The following is a 12,926-nucleotide window of genomic DNA, read 5'->3' as shown; positions in this document are numbered from 1 at the left end:
GGGACTTTTTTCTGGTTTTTGGTTCCATAGACTTAAATGGATGAAAAACGTGTATTGAAAAAGTCAAAATGCACCTGCGATATGAAAACTGCAAACTGCATAGGTGTGAATTAGGCCTTAGGGACAGAAAAAAAAAAAACACAAAACGCAAAATGCATGAAAAATGCATGCAAAAACGCATCAAAAACATGGGTTTAAAACCGCAAAATGTGCCTAAAAATGCATCAACCACAACCGCATAGATGTGAACCTAGACTTAATGTGTTGCTTAAGTGCTACATGCTTAAACAGCTCCATTCCTTAACAAGGGGAGGAATTAAAATACACTTTCAGGCACCTTAAATACCAGAGAGAACACATAAGACTAAATAAGCCGTAAATTAGTCCTTTCACAGTTCAAAGACAATCACTTAGTGATAAATAAACATGCCTACATAGATATTTCCTATATTATTATCACTAGTATAGAAAGACATGCAAAAGACAACAGTATAAGGGAAATGGGTTACATACTTTTGCATTTTCCATAGTACATGACCTCCAGGTCTGGCTGTCCACGACATTTGTGGGTGATAAGTTCACATTCATCCTGGTAAGTGTTCCCATCAGAGCCACATACAGGAATATCACCGTTGAGTCCTGAACAGTCAGGGGCACATTCGCACTGAGGACGCCCATCCTTCACAATACATGTCTTTCCAGGGGGGCACTGGACCCCATCACAGTTGTCTGCATTAAGAAAATAACATTAAAAAATCCTTGAGCTAAAGGCCATATAGGCCATGTATTTTACAGATACTGTAATCATGTTTTGTTAAATGTGATGTCAATTGCAGCCCTTTTCCTTCTCTGGAAAGGAGTTACGAGGGGCCCTATGTTCCTTGTTACAAAGCCTGTTTTCAACCTATAATGCACCCGACTGAATTGGTTGATTCTGAAGGTAGTGCAATAGTCATTATCAGGGATTATGAGTATGTCCCAATAAGAAGCTGTGCTTTTTTAAAGCACAACCTGCCTGCTATTAAAACGGGCAGAGCCAGATGGAGACCTGATCTTGATCATGGCAAGGATGTTCGACAGCAGACACCCCTGGTGTGATCACATCCACATTGCCTCAATAAACTGAGGATGTTTGGGTGACGTCTTCCAATAACATGAAACTACTCATGAAAACCAGAGCTGAAACAACTAGTTTCTGGACAAAGACACAGATTTCTGACATAGGATACATTAATCTATGTAAGAAACACCATTTGTTATCCACAATATTGTTAGTATATCTACACAGAGTTTAGGTGTAAAAATACATCTGTCCATATTATTCATCCTTGCATAGAGACTAGGCTCATGATCTAATTCAAGCAATGCATTTTCTTTTTTTACTTTACTTTTACTTTACTTTTTTTTATATTAAGGGGCTTATTTACAAAAAAAAAGAAAACGTAATTTGCCTAACGTGTATTTCCTACGAACATCAGCTCCATCTAGTGGCTTGAAATTTCTTTATCATAAGAATACACCTTTATTGCCACTAGATGAAGCTGATGATCACAGGAAATAAACATATTAGGTAAAATACAGGGGTTATTTGTGACCACTGAGAGAAAGCATAGAACGTCTGTACAACTGTTTTTTTTTTTTTATAAATGGACCCCTTAGTGTAGATTTTCTTTATAGGGAAGTGGTATACAGCACTAATTTAATCAAAATATGCAAACAGCAGCAACAAAAAACATGAGATATATTCATGCAAACACAAATAATAAAAACAAAAAAAGTTGTGCTTATTTGATTGAACCACTAAAAATGAATAACTTGGGAATGTGGATCAAAAATGGCAATCCAAAGGGTATTGAACCCAAGAGAAGTGAGTATTACTAAATGAGTAATGTGGTAAGTCAATTGCACATATAAATAAATAAAAAATTGGTACAAATGTGAACGTCTCTGAAAGGCAACAGTGTTCTCAAATAAGAAAGATACAGCAAGATGAAATGTTCCATGATTCTCACCACCACCAAGGAAAATGGAGATCTACATGTGATAATCACTCAATTAGTGGGGATTCTCACTGGAAGGAGTGGACCTCCTGTAGCGGCAAGGTCAAAAGCGCCTGCAGATATAGCTCTCTGCGTAGTCAGAAGGCACGTCTCATCTCGAGGATTCACTGACAGTCTGGGGCAGTCTTCCTCAATATCCCGCTACCTTCCAGCTCTCCTCCTAGAGATTCCGGTCCTCCAAATACCACAGAGCTTATGAAAGAATAGGCGCTCCAACAGTATATTAACTTAAAAAACATATTTTATTACTTAAAATCCATTGCTGGATATACATACAGCATAAAAAAAGTTTGCTGGCAAAACAAAAAATTCTAACATCCGCACTTTCGGGGTCATGTGGGGGGTGATGATGTCAGCGTGTAGCTCTGCCTGACATGCTTTCTTCATACATGATATCTTCCAGGGGTACGGACGATGAGCTGAGCCCTCACCAATTTATAGCACAACAAGGAAACCAAGCCTCATTTTCACCTTGCCACCATATTGCAACTGTTGTATATCGAATTAATGCTCATTACATAGAGAAGAATAGAACCAAGTCTCAATGTGACTTCAAAATATGGGAACCAATTGGGCTGTCTAAAACAAGGACACAAAATATGAAGAATAAAATTGTCGATAGACAAAAGGATCAAGTCCGCAGATGAGATAGATATAAATGAGAATAAAAAACAAATATTGTGATGCAAAAAAGTCTGAAACCTAATTCCAGTTAGTCTCCAGTTAGTCTCTAGTCGTCACATTGAGATGAGTACCTCTAGTGGATGTATCAGAAAAAGGATATTAGATCTATCTCAAAGACAAAATCCCAACTCATAATTACAATCTAAAGTAAAAAATGGTTATAAGCAAAAATAAATAATAATATTAGGCATTATCAATAAAAGCATTCATTTCCACATCTGCATTAAGGCCCAAAGGCCTGAGGCATTTAACCCTGTATACCTAACTAATTTCGAGTTTAGAGATGGCACGCCTCTTAGGTCCTCCTCTCCAGTGTAACTTCAACTTATCTATACCTATAAGGGAGGTACCTCTAGGGTTTTGATTATGGACCTCAAGGTAATGCCTTGTATTGCAATGTGCAAGGACACATTAGAAGGTAAACTACATGGGAAGTCGAACATGTAATAAAGGATTTTATCTGAAATTCTTGGGTAGTGCTAGTGGAAATGGAATTTTACATTTATAATATCCTACTAGATTCTGGAATAACATTAATTTATTGTTGTTAGGGGGATCACAAGCACTAGGGGCTAGTGAGTCCTTAAGGGAAGAAGCTCCTCTAAATGCCACCCGTGGTCTATCAGGAAGAATGGGGCCAAGCATGTGATAATTTTTCAGTATATACCTGTGTTTACGCACAAGTTTTTTAATTGAAACATGTTAGTGGGATTATCCAGTGACAAAAGGCCAAGAGAAATCGGTTTGTTCACTGGTCACTTTAGGTCTCTCAATAGAAGTCGTCCCTACTCAATTCTTGAACTTCCAACAGTCTCTGATCTAGGACTTGAGCAGAGTAACCTTTCTCGATGAACCAGTTAGTTAAAACACTGGCCTGTACCTTAAAAACTTCTATTTTAGTAAAATTGCATCTTAGGGGCATATATTGGCTTTTTGGAACTTAATCTAACCATGAATGGTGGTGACAACTATTACAAGGAATGAAGGAATTCCTAAATTCCTATCTGTGGTTTTGAATAGGTGGAAATTAAGAGCTGGCATCCATCTGCCCATATTTTTAGATCTAAAAAAATTATGGTATGTAGATCTGCCTCATACTTAAATTCAATACCCCTATCATAATCATTTAAGTCCTTCATTAAAGTATACAAAGACTCTTTAGTCCCATTCCATTCCCCACATGACCCCGGAAGTGCAGGTGTTTGAATTTTTTGTTTTGCCAGCAAACGTTTTTTTCACTGTATGTAAATCCAACCATGGATTTTAAGTAATAAAATATGTTTTTGATGATAATATACTATTGGAGCTCCTATTCTTTCATACGCTCTGTGATATTTGGAGGACCGGGATCTCTAGGAGGAGAGTTGGACGGTAACAGGATATTGAGGAAGACTGCTGCAGACTGCCAGTGAATCCTTGTGATGGGACGTGCCTTCTGACCCTGCAGAGGGCTATATCTGCAGGCACTTTTGACCTCGCTGCTACAGGAGGTCCACTCCTTCCAGTAAGAGTCCCCACTTGAGTGATTATCACACGGAGATCTCCATTTTGCTTGGCGATGGTGGTGAAAGTCCTTGAACATTTCATCTTACTGGATCTTTCTTATTTGAGAACATTGTTGCATTTAAGATTATTTATTCACCTTTCAGAGACGTTCACGTCTGTACCAATTTTTTTATTTATATGTGCAATTGACTTTTCACTTTACTCATTTAGGTAATATTCACTTCTCTTGGGTTCAATACCCTTTGGATTGCCATTTTTGATCCATATTCACATTTTATTCATTTTTAGCGGGGTTAATCAAGCACAACTTTTTTCATTTTTCTTAGATTTTTTTACATAACTGTTAAGTTCCTGTTCTAAATAATTATTTATGTTTCGCTGTCAAAGACACTAAAGAAGTACCGTAAGAGTACCACTGTCTGAGAGGACTTCGGGTCATTGTCAGGAAGGACAAATTTGCATTTAATTTCTCTAATCTAGAGTTTATGGAATTTACAAGGCTGCTCCTCTGTGTTTTCTATCGTGGGAGCTAATATGTCAAATGTTTGCATTTGGGTATCCTTTTCTAAATGTAAAATATTTCATAATGAGTAAAAGGAAAAGGAGGCTGGACTTTCAGGAATAAAAGTACTTCTTTGTTTCAAATCCATAAGAACAGCGCTATGACAAACATGGTACAAACTGGTCAGCAGACACAGTTTCACACTCCTGTGCTTACGGTAATAGTTGCGGATTGCCCCAGTTATTCCTGGAAGTGCCGCCAGCCTCCTTTTCCTTTTACATTTTTGTCTGGCTGCGGACCAGGCAGGCATCCTGGATTCACATAGCAGCCAGGGATCTCCACAGGCTGCTTCGGAGCGGTTTTACCCTACACAGCTTTGTATGCCATAATGAGCTTAAGGGCAACCAGTGCTCCATGATTTCATTACAGCTATTTAAAGAAGTAATGATTTTACTCTCACATAGCTTCTCCATAGGCCTACCTGCTTTTCTGAATAGCCTTGCTACTAATTCTGTTAGTGTGTAAAAAAATCCTCCTTGATGTCTTCGCAGAGGCTTGCAATAGTTGGGTTCTGAAGGTTAATTTTCCTTAACACACCACATGCTTTAATCACATGCCACTTCAAATAAAATGAACAGTTTTTGTTTAGTTTTCATTTATGCTTTTCCTTTAAACTAAACTGATTTGAGCAGGCGGGTCAAATAAATTAGGAAATTAAAGAAGAGCTCTTATTTAAGTTTATTTTATTGTTCTATCCCCAGAAGACAAAGTGCATGTAGTACACTGTCCCATGTTCCTTCAAGCTTTGGAAGCCTAGTTACAAGTATATAAAGAGTGCCCCCATTCTCCCTCACAGCCATCCAACAACGTAGCTAGGCAGGAGACAACCATTTGATAATCGCCACCTGTCTAAGTATTTGCCCAGGGTAAGCAGTGTTAAGAGGAATGCAAAGGCACAGGAGACTGACATCCCTGTCTTCCCTTTGCATTCCTCTTGTTGATTGTCTTGGGCAAGTGGCCTGGTGGCAAGACATGCCCTATAACAGTTATATCCTTGCTAGCTACATTGTCAGTTGGCCTTGAGTTAAAGGGGTGGCATGTGTAACCTCATAGCTAGGCTTATAAAGCACATAGAAACATGGGAACAAGTACTACATGTACTTTGTCTCCTAGGGGAACAAACACTGAAAAAACTGAAGTGAGCAGTTTTTAAGCCATGAAGGTTTTCTCTATGTGGACTGTACAATTCCCCCAGAGGAGTGTAGTCTGATGGTTGGACCTTACAATTAGCTTTTGATATTTCCATATTATTAGGCACGTAAAAAAGAAGGTATAGTACATTTGCAGTACCCATGCAATCTTCAAATTCTACCACCTTGCCTTGAATTACTTAATTTCATCCATCTAGGACACCAGTCATATTTGTGGCTCACCTCTGCAGGGCTTGCAGTTGACCAGTCCTAGGAAGCCCAGCAGGCCTATCTTGTTCATGGGGTCAGTATAGTTGGACCAGGCAGTGTCTAGGTGTCCATCTCCACAACATTCATCCCATGTTACTGCTGTTAACAGCATCAAGCTGCAGGTCGAACTTGAACCTTGTAGGAGCCAGCATGTTCCCCCTGCAGAAATACACCAGAGAAATTCTTTCATCTCTGTGCTACATCTAATGCAGTATGGAAAAAACAATGAAACAAAAAATGCTAAACTATATAGATTTACCAGTGCTCTGCACCAATTCTTTTTAGTTAACTGAAAAACAAATCTGAATATGGGTGACAGTTTTATATCAGGGCATTGGAACTCAATAATATTTTATGCTCGAAAATAACACTTAACACATTTGAAAAAACTAAACATATAATCCAAAATGTAATCACTACATTTAAAGTGAAATTAGGAATATGGACATTTACATATTTAAATTAAATTTATAGCCAGGCCCCACCTCTGTAGCTGCAGGTAAAGTGGAGCAATTCATCATGAATGTTCACAGCAGAAGCATTGAAATCATTCAGCTCACCATGCTCCCCTCTACCAGAGCCCCTGGTCTGTGTTTACAATTGACTACAGGGCTGCCAGCCACTGCTGGCAAGGGGTATCAGAGTGAGCTGTGCTTCTGCTCTAAATTTGAGGATGAAATACTATATTTTCCTTCCTTGCTATCCACTGTAAACTACCAATTGCCCTGGCCCAAGTGTAATAAAGATGAAGAGATATGGACATGTTTGAAGTTCATATAAGGAGAGCAGCCTAGGATGATAACCATGACGTGAAGCGGAGGAGTGATGTAGTCACCCTGGGATATGAAGTATGCTATTTGCCAGATTACTAGGTGAAAATAAGGAAAAGAATGGTTAAAAAATAGATAAAACACATGCAACCAGCACACAAAGAGCCAGAGTACCAATCAAAAGTATTTTGATCGATCAAAAAAATTAAAGATTAATCGAGGAATTAATTTTCCCAGTCCTAAAAAAAAGAAAACACAGACTCCAGGAGCCTAAACTAAACTCTGGCCATTTTATTGTGAGGCCCTGTATTGTTTCAGAAGAAGAGTAAGCAAATTTTAATATAGGAACAACTTGTGTAAAACCCAAGGCAGAAACAGAGCAAGAGGGCCAAGGACAAGTGGCATCAGTTGATTTTTTATTTACATGACGTCTTTCCAGGAAAATCAAGCATGGATCAAAGTGGGCATTTTGCATCTCCTTAAATCTTTGCAACCACATCATACGGAAAAGGTCTCTAATTTGACACTAGTCAAGAAACCCTGCCAAAGTGTACGGTCAAAGGCTCTTGATGAAGATGATGCCCCTTTGTGAGGTTAGTGTCGGCTTAGATGTCCTTCTGAAAGGACCCAGACAAACAATCTGCTCAGGCATGCCTAGCCTCAGACATTCCACCCGAACTTTCCATAAACCCTTGCCCTTTTATGGGGGCAATTTCAAAAACCAGAGAGCAGCTATGCATCTTACATCATGCAAGTGAACAGGTACATCTGCAATAAATTAAATGCACTGCATGACCTAATTTTCACTGTAATGTATGAAAGTATAAGGTCAGAAAGTACACCAAACTGCATAAAATCTATAAATTTATCTAGATATGTTTCTTCTGGTTAGTCAAAAATCTGTGGGGCTGATTATCTAATCAGGTTATATAAAAAATGTTTAAAAATCTCAATTTTGTATTCCAATTGGATTTTTGAAGTGAGTACAGGTGGTCCCCGGGTTACAAACATCCAACTTACAAACGACTCATACTTACAAACGAAGGGAGACAACAGGAAGTGAGAGGAAATCTACCCCTGGGAAGGAAAATTCACTCCTGTAATAACGCGTACACACGACCAGTCTTTCCGGCAGAAAAGGTCCAATCGTGTGTGGGCTTCATCTGACTTTTTTCTTCAAAAATTCAGATGGACCTAGAAATAGAACATGCTTTAAATATTTCCAACGGAATCAATTTCTATCGGGAAAACCGTTCGTCTGTATGCTGGTCCAAGGGACCAAATACGACGCAAGGGCAGCTATTGGCTACTGGCTATTGAACTTCCTGTTCTAATCCCATCGTACGTCATCGTGTTCGAAAAGAACTTTGGTGTGATCGTGTGTGGGCAAGTCCGTTCGGTCGGAACTCCATTGGGAAGACCATTTGAGTTTATTCTGGTGGAAAGTCCGGTCCTGTGTATGCGGCATTAGAGTTATCATGGGAAAAGGGTGTCTCCACTGAAGAATTATCACCAATCCTTGTTTGTACAACAACCCAACATTTTCAAAATCCAATTGTCACAGGGACAGAAATTAAGGGGAAATCTTCTGAACAGGGGCAAAGGCAGCAAAACAAATGTTACAGGGGTGTTAACCCTTCTCTATGCTATCCAAATAATGTAAAAATATTTTTTTGGGCTGGAGCTACACTTAAAAATGTACCTGTTCTTACTTACAAACAAATTCAACTTAAGAACAAACCTACAGACCCTATCTTGTTTGTAACCCAGGGATTGCCTATATAAGTCACTGTGTGATATCATCTAGTCAATCAGTAAAAGTAAAAGAATAGGTGGTCACTTACATGAATTATCCTATATGTAGGCAAACATGCTATACATTTAAATGTACTCAATAATTATATTTCTGCAGTAATAATACATGGGTGCAGTCAGGTCAAAAAATACAATGTAAAGTTGGCCACTGTGCAAATGTTGGCTGGTTACTGAGGTGGCCCTATCAAGGCTAATTATAACCTAAAGATGCGATATGTGTATCGATATCTATCATATAATGCAACTTAATTGGTCAAATTTAATAAGATTTGTAAACCACAGACCCTCTAAATAATTTAGTGAGCTTTTGTTTCATTTTGACACTTGCAAATTGATAAACAGCGAAGGAATTTTTTTGTGAACTTCTGATTGACTAAATCGATTTTCTGCACGCTTGTCAACAACTGATCATACAAGTCAATTTAATGATCATTTTCAATAGATCATTTCTGATCAATCGTATTTTAATGGGTTCCCTATGTGTTGCATTGTTTGACATCTTAAGTGATGATGAATCTCTTGTTTGCGATAGTTCCTACCTAAACTGATCATAAAATTATACATATCTGGCCACCTTAGAATGTATCTGCTACTTTTCCAAATGAGAAAAAAAGACCAACCTCCCTGCAATTGTGCAAATGACATTATATAAGCTACAAGCATTCACTTGCAATTATACCAACAATCTGATGATATGAAATTTGTGCTGAATCTTATGAAAAATTGCCCCGTATATGGTGCATTTGATCACAACCAGTCTCTACTGGTGAACTCTGATGTCTGAGGTTAAGCCTGGCCACAAATTGATTTCTTTGATTCAACCTGTGAGCTAAACAAAAACAACTTTACAGACTCCCCATCCATGCTAAACAGCATGGATGGACGCAATCCCCTGCTGGGCTGTTGTACTGTAGTCTGTCAGCCAGCACCAGTGGCTATCAGATTATCTACCAGTGGCTGCATCTGATCGGATGCACCCTGCTGTTTGGCCAACAATTTCTCACAAACTCCTTTGATTTTTCAGTCAAAGTCAGGCAGAAGGGGCCATCCATGAAGCAAATTTGGTCTGGTTCATCAGGAACCTGACAAAATGTGCACAGTGTTTGATGGTTTACACTGGAGTGTCTGCATTTTCATATGTTTTTCATGTGTTCCCATTGAAGTCTATAGGGCCAGAAACGCAAAAAGTCACACCATAAGAAGCACCTGTACCTTTTCCAAGTCACATGAAAGTGTGTTACATAGGTGTGTATGGAGCCCCATAGACAGTATTGGGATGCCTCTTGTTGTGTAACGGCTGAAGTGAGACAAATCGCACAGGTTTGAAAGGGGCTATGCACTGCAATGCAAGTTCACATAGCCCGAAATAATCAGTGTTCACAACTCTACATTATTTTGCAGCGCAATCTAAAAAATACGATCTATACCCTTATGTCTCTCTTTTACAGCATTGTGAGGAATAGTGTGATAGCATCTCATAATATGCTACAACCCTCATTGAAAAAAATCACAAACAAAATGCAACTAAATCGCAGACACACAGGTGTAAACAGGCACTAAAGCTAGCTAACATTATTACATTTGGCTCGCAGGCTCCTCCATCCATGCTACACAGTGCGGATGGACAAATCTCCTGCTGACTGGATGCAGCCGCTTTTCGACTGACCATTTTACGCCTAGCTCTTTTGATTATTCAGCCAAGGAATGTTGGCCGGTAGGGGGTCCAGAGGGCCATCCATTGATAGACTTTCGCCAGGAACTGGCTAAAATTTGAACAGTGCATGGCCAATATAAGATAAAAAAGGAAAATGAATCTATTGTGCAATAGAAGAGGGTTGGGAATATTCATTCAAAAGTTACCCACTTTTAGTTATGACTGATCCTTAAAATGGAAGATGACAGTATGCAATAAAAATGTAAAAGCAGGCAGCAGGCCATTATCTTTGTGTGTGTATTTCTAGCATCTGAGTAAAGGGATGTACATGTAGAACGTACTAAAACTGGTGCAGACAGAATGTGGAGCAGCTGTGCATAGTAACCAAGCTTCAGCTTCTTCAGTTAAGCTTTGAAAATAAAAACTAGAAGCTAATTGGTTCTGGTTCCAGTCTTAGAGCTCATTCACACAGGTTCTTAATCGCATGCAGTAGTCAGAGCCGTCTGTTTCTTTTTTTTTTTTTCCACTGCTGAGCTGTGTTCTGGCAGTTCATATAAAATAAATGGGTATACTATTGCCTGTGTACAGTCAAGTTTGACAGGTACGCAGGGACGGGTGCACAGACTCCGATAGAAAGGCTGTGCACCCAGGTCCATACACCTGTCAAACTCAGCTGTCTGCAAAGATAATGTGTACCCATTCAGTTTTTATGGGCTGCCTGAACGTAGCTCAGCTGTGGAAAAATAGGAAACAGACAGCTCTGACTGCTGCAAGGGGCTGAGTTCTTGGCTGAATGAGCCCTTATGGTGGCCATACACGCTTCAATTTTGTTATCTGAACGATGTGCAATTTGCTCAAAATTATCAAATCTGCAAATAATCAAAAATACATAATTTTTCTTCCAATTCATTTAGATCAGATTCAGTCAAACTGAGTTAATCGGCCAAGGCGGAAAATTATCAATTGTATTGCATCAATCAGCAGCACTGAGATGCTTTGTTCATGAATTCTATAGTCTTTCTGATTATGAGATTGCATGGGGAAAACAAAGATGTGATCGATAACGATCTTGATTGCATCTTCTAATTATCAATTGAAATCCACTTCTCCGTGTGTGTCATATAGATCGAATGGGTTGTCGACTATAGATCGATTATTCCTAATCGAGAGAGATCGATCGGAAAAGAAATGGATCATTTACGGGAGCGTGTATGACCACCAATAGTGGATCCATATATGGTGCCGGCAGAGTTTGTAGAGTGCATGGGGTTCATCCAGGGCAGGAGGTGTAGAAGAGAGGAGGGGTGGGATGGGGGGGGGGGGGTCTGGTGTGACTCACCCGTCTGCATTGTGTCCCCTCCAGGGATAGGGTGGCATCGGCTAACAGTCAACAGCAGGAGAGTGAGCAGCACGAATGGTAGCATGGTGCACGAAGTTCCCAGCTTGAATGGGAACTCTTTAGTCTGTCTGATTGCTGTCTACCTGAGTGAGTGATTGAAGTCTGGCTGTCTGGGTGAGAGGCTGCCTTGGTTTTTTTTTTTTCCCTCTGATGCCTTCCCTGTGTCTGAGCAGGTCTGTTCTTCAAGCCTATCTCTTTCTGAGATTTTGGTGATTCGTGTCCCTCCCCTGTTTATTTGCCACTTCTCCCTGTGTGTGTCTGTTCCCCCTGTGGTGTGCCTCCCTCTGTCTAGTGTGTCAGGATCTCCCCCTGATTTGTGCCCCTATGTCTGTCCTGTGTCTGTGTCTAAGAATTGGACAGATCAGTCTGCCCCCTCCTCTCCCACTTCTTGATTTCCCCCCTTCTTCTCTGTCCCCTCCTTCTCCTCTAAGTCCCTGGCTGTCTGTTTTCTCTCTCTGCCTGGCCACTTTTTACTATTGCTTCACCTGTTTATGTGTGGAGCTGTGTGTCTGACCCTTGTCTGGAGCTGTCTGGGAATGTGACGTCTGACATGTGAGAACATTGCTGGAACTTTATCTACTTGTCGGTGCTGTGAGTGTGTGGGTGGGTGTGTCTGGGGGTGTCTTGCTGCTGTCTGGTGGTCTTGTCCAATTCTTGCCCCCCTCCCCTGTGCTCAGCGTCTGCCCCTGCTCTGCCATGTCCATCAGGTAAGATCCATGGATGCATATTGTTGTGTAGTGTATTAATGCGCTGCGTTGCAGTACAGGGTGGTTTGTACCCCACTAAAGTATTTGTTTTTATCTATTTTATATAGAAAATAAAGTACATTCTTTCGACAAAAAAAAAAAAATGTGTGCACACCTCCTCCATTCCTGACCCACCAACATTTCACATTTTTCCCTGCACAGCAACCGGCATGTGTCTGCTATGTGTCTGTCTGGGTCTGTCTCAATGGGCTGATTTTTTGTTTTTTCTGTTACTAACTGCTGTAATATCTCTCAGTTTGAAGTTGGTGTTTGTATTAGTACACATTTATCTGTTAATCTGTTTGGGTTTGGTGGCATGTTTGGCTTGCG

General features: G+C 40.0%; 1 protein-coding gene across 1 annotated transcript in view; it reads right to left on the bottom strand.

Moving 5' to 3' along the window:
• FSTL3 (follistatin like 3) overlaps positions 1-11,936 on the bottom strand; it is a 138,731-nt gene extending 126,795 nt beyond the window's left edge. Inside the window, exons 1-3 of the mRNA XM_077475631.1 lie at positions 11,791-11,936; positions 6,186-6,371; positions 514-729 (exon numbers count right to left, since the gene is read on the bottom strand). Of these exons, the coding sequence (XP_077331757.1) occupies positions 514-729; positions 6,186-6,371; positions 11,791-11,875 (487 nt within the window). The 5' untranslated portion in view covers positions 11,876-11,936. The remainder of the gene's footprint in view (positions 1-513; positions 730-6,185; positions 6,372-11,790) is intronic.
• Between the last annotated feature and the right edge of the window lie 990 nt (positions 11,937-12,926).

The sequence above is a fragment of the Lithobates pipiens genome, unplaced genomic scaffold (assembly GCF_037356315.1).
Source record: "Lithobates pipiens isolate NorthernLeopardFrog02 unplaced genomic scaffold, aLitPip1_a1.2 Scaffold_13, whole genome shotgun sequence".
Taxonomy (NCBI): Eukaryota; Metazoa; Chordata; class Amphibia; order Anura; family Ranidae; genus Lithobates; species Lithobates pipiens.
The sequence above is the reverse complement of the archived record's forward strand: the minus strand, read 5'-3'. Positions and strand labels throughout refer to the sequence as shown.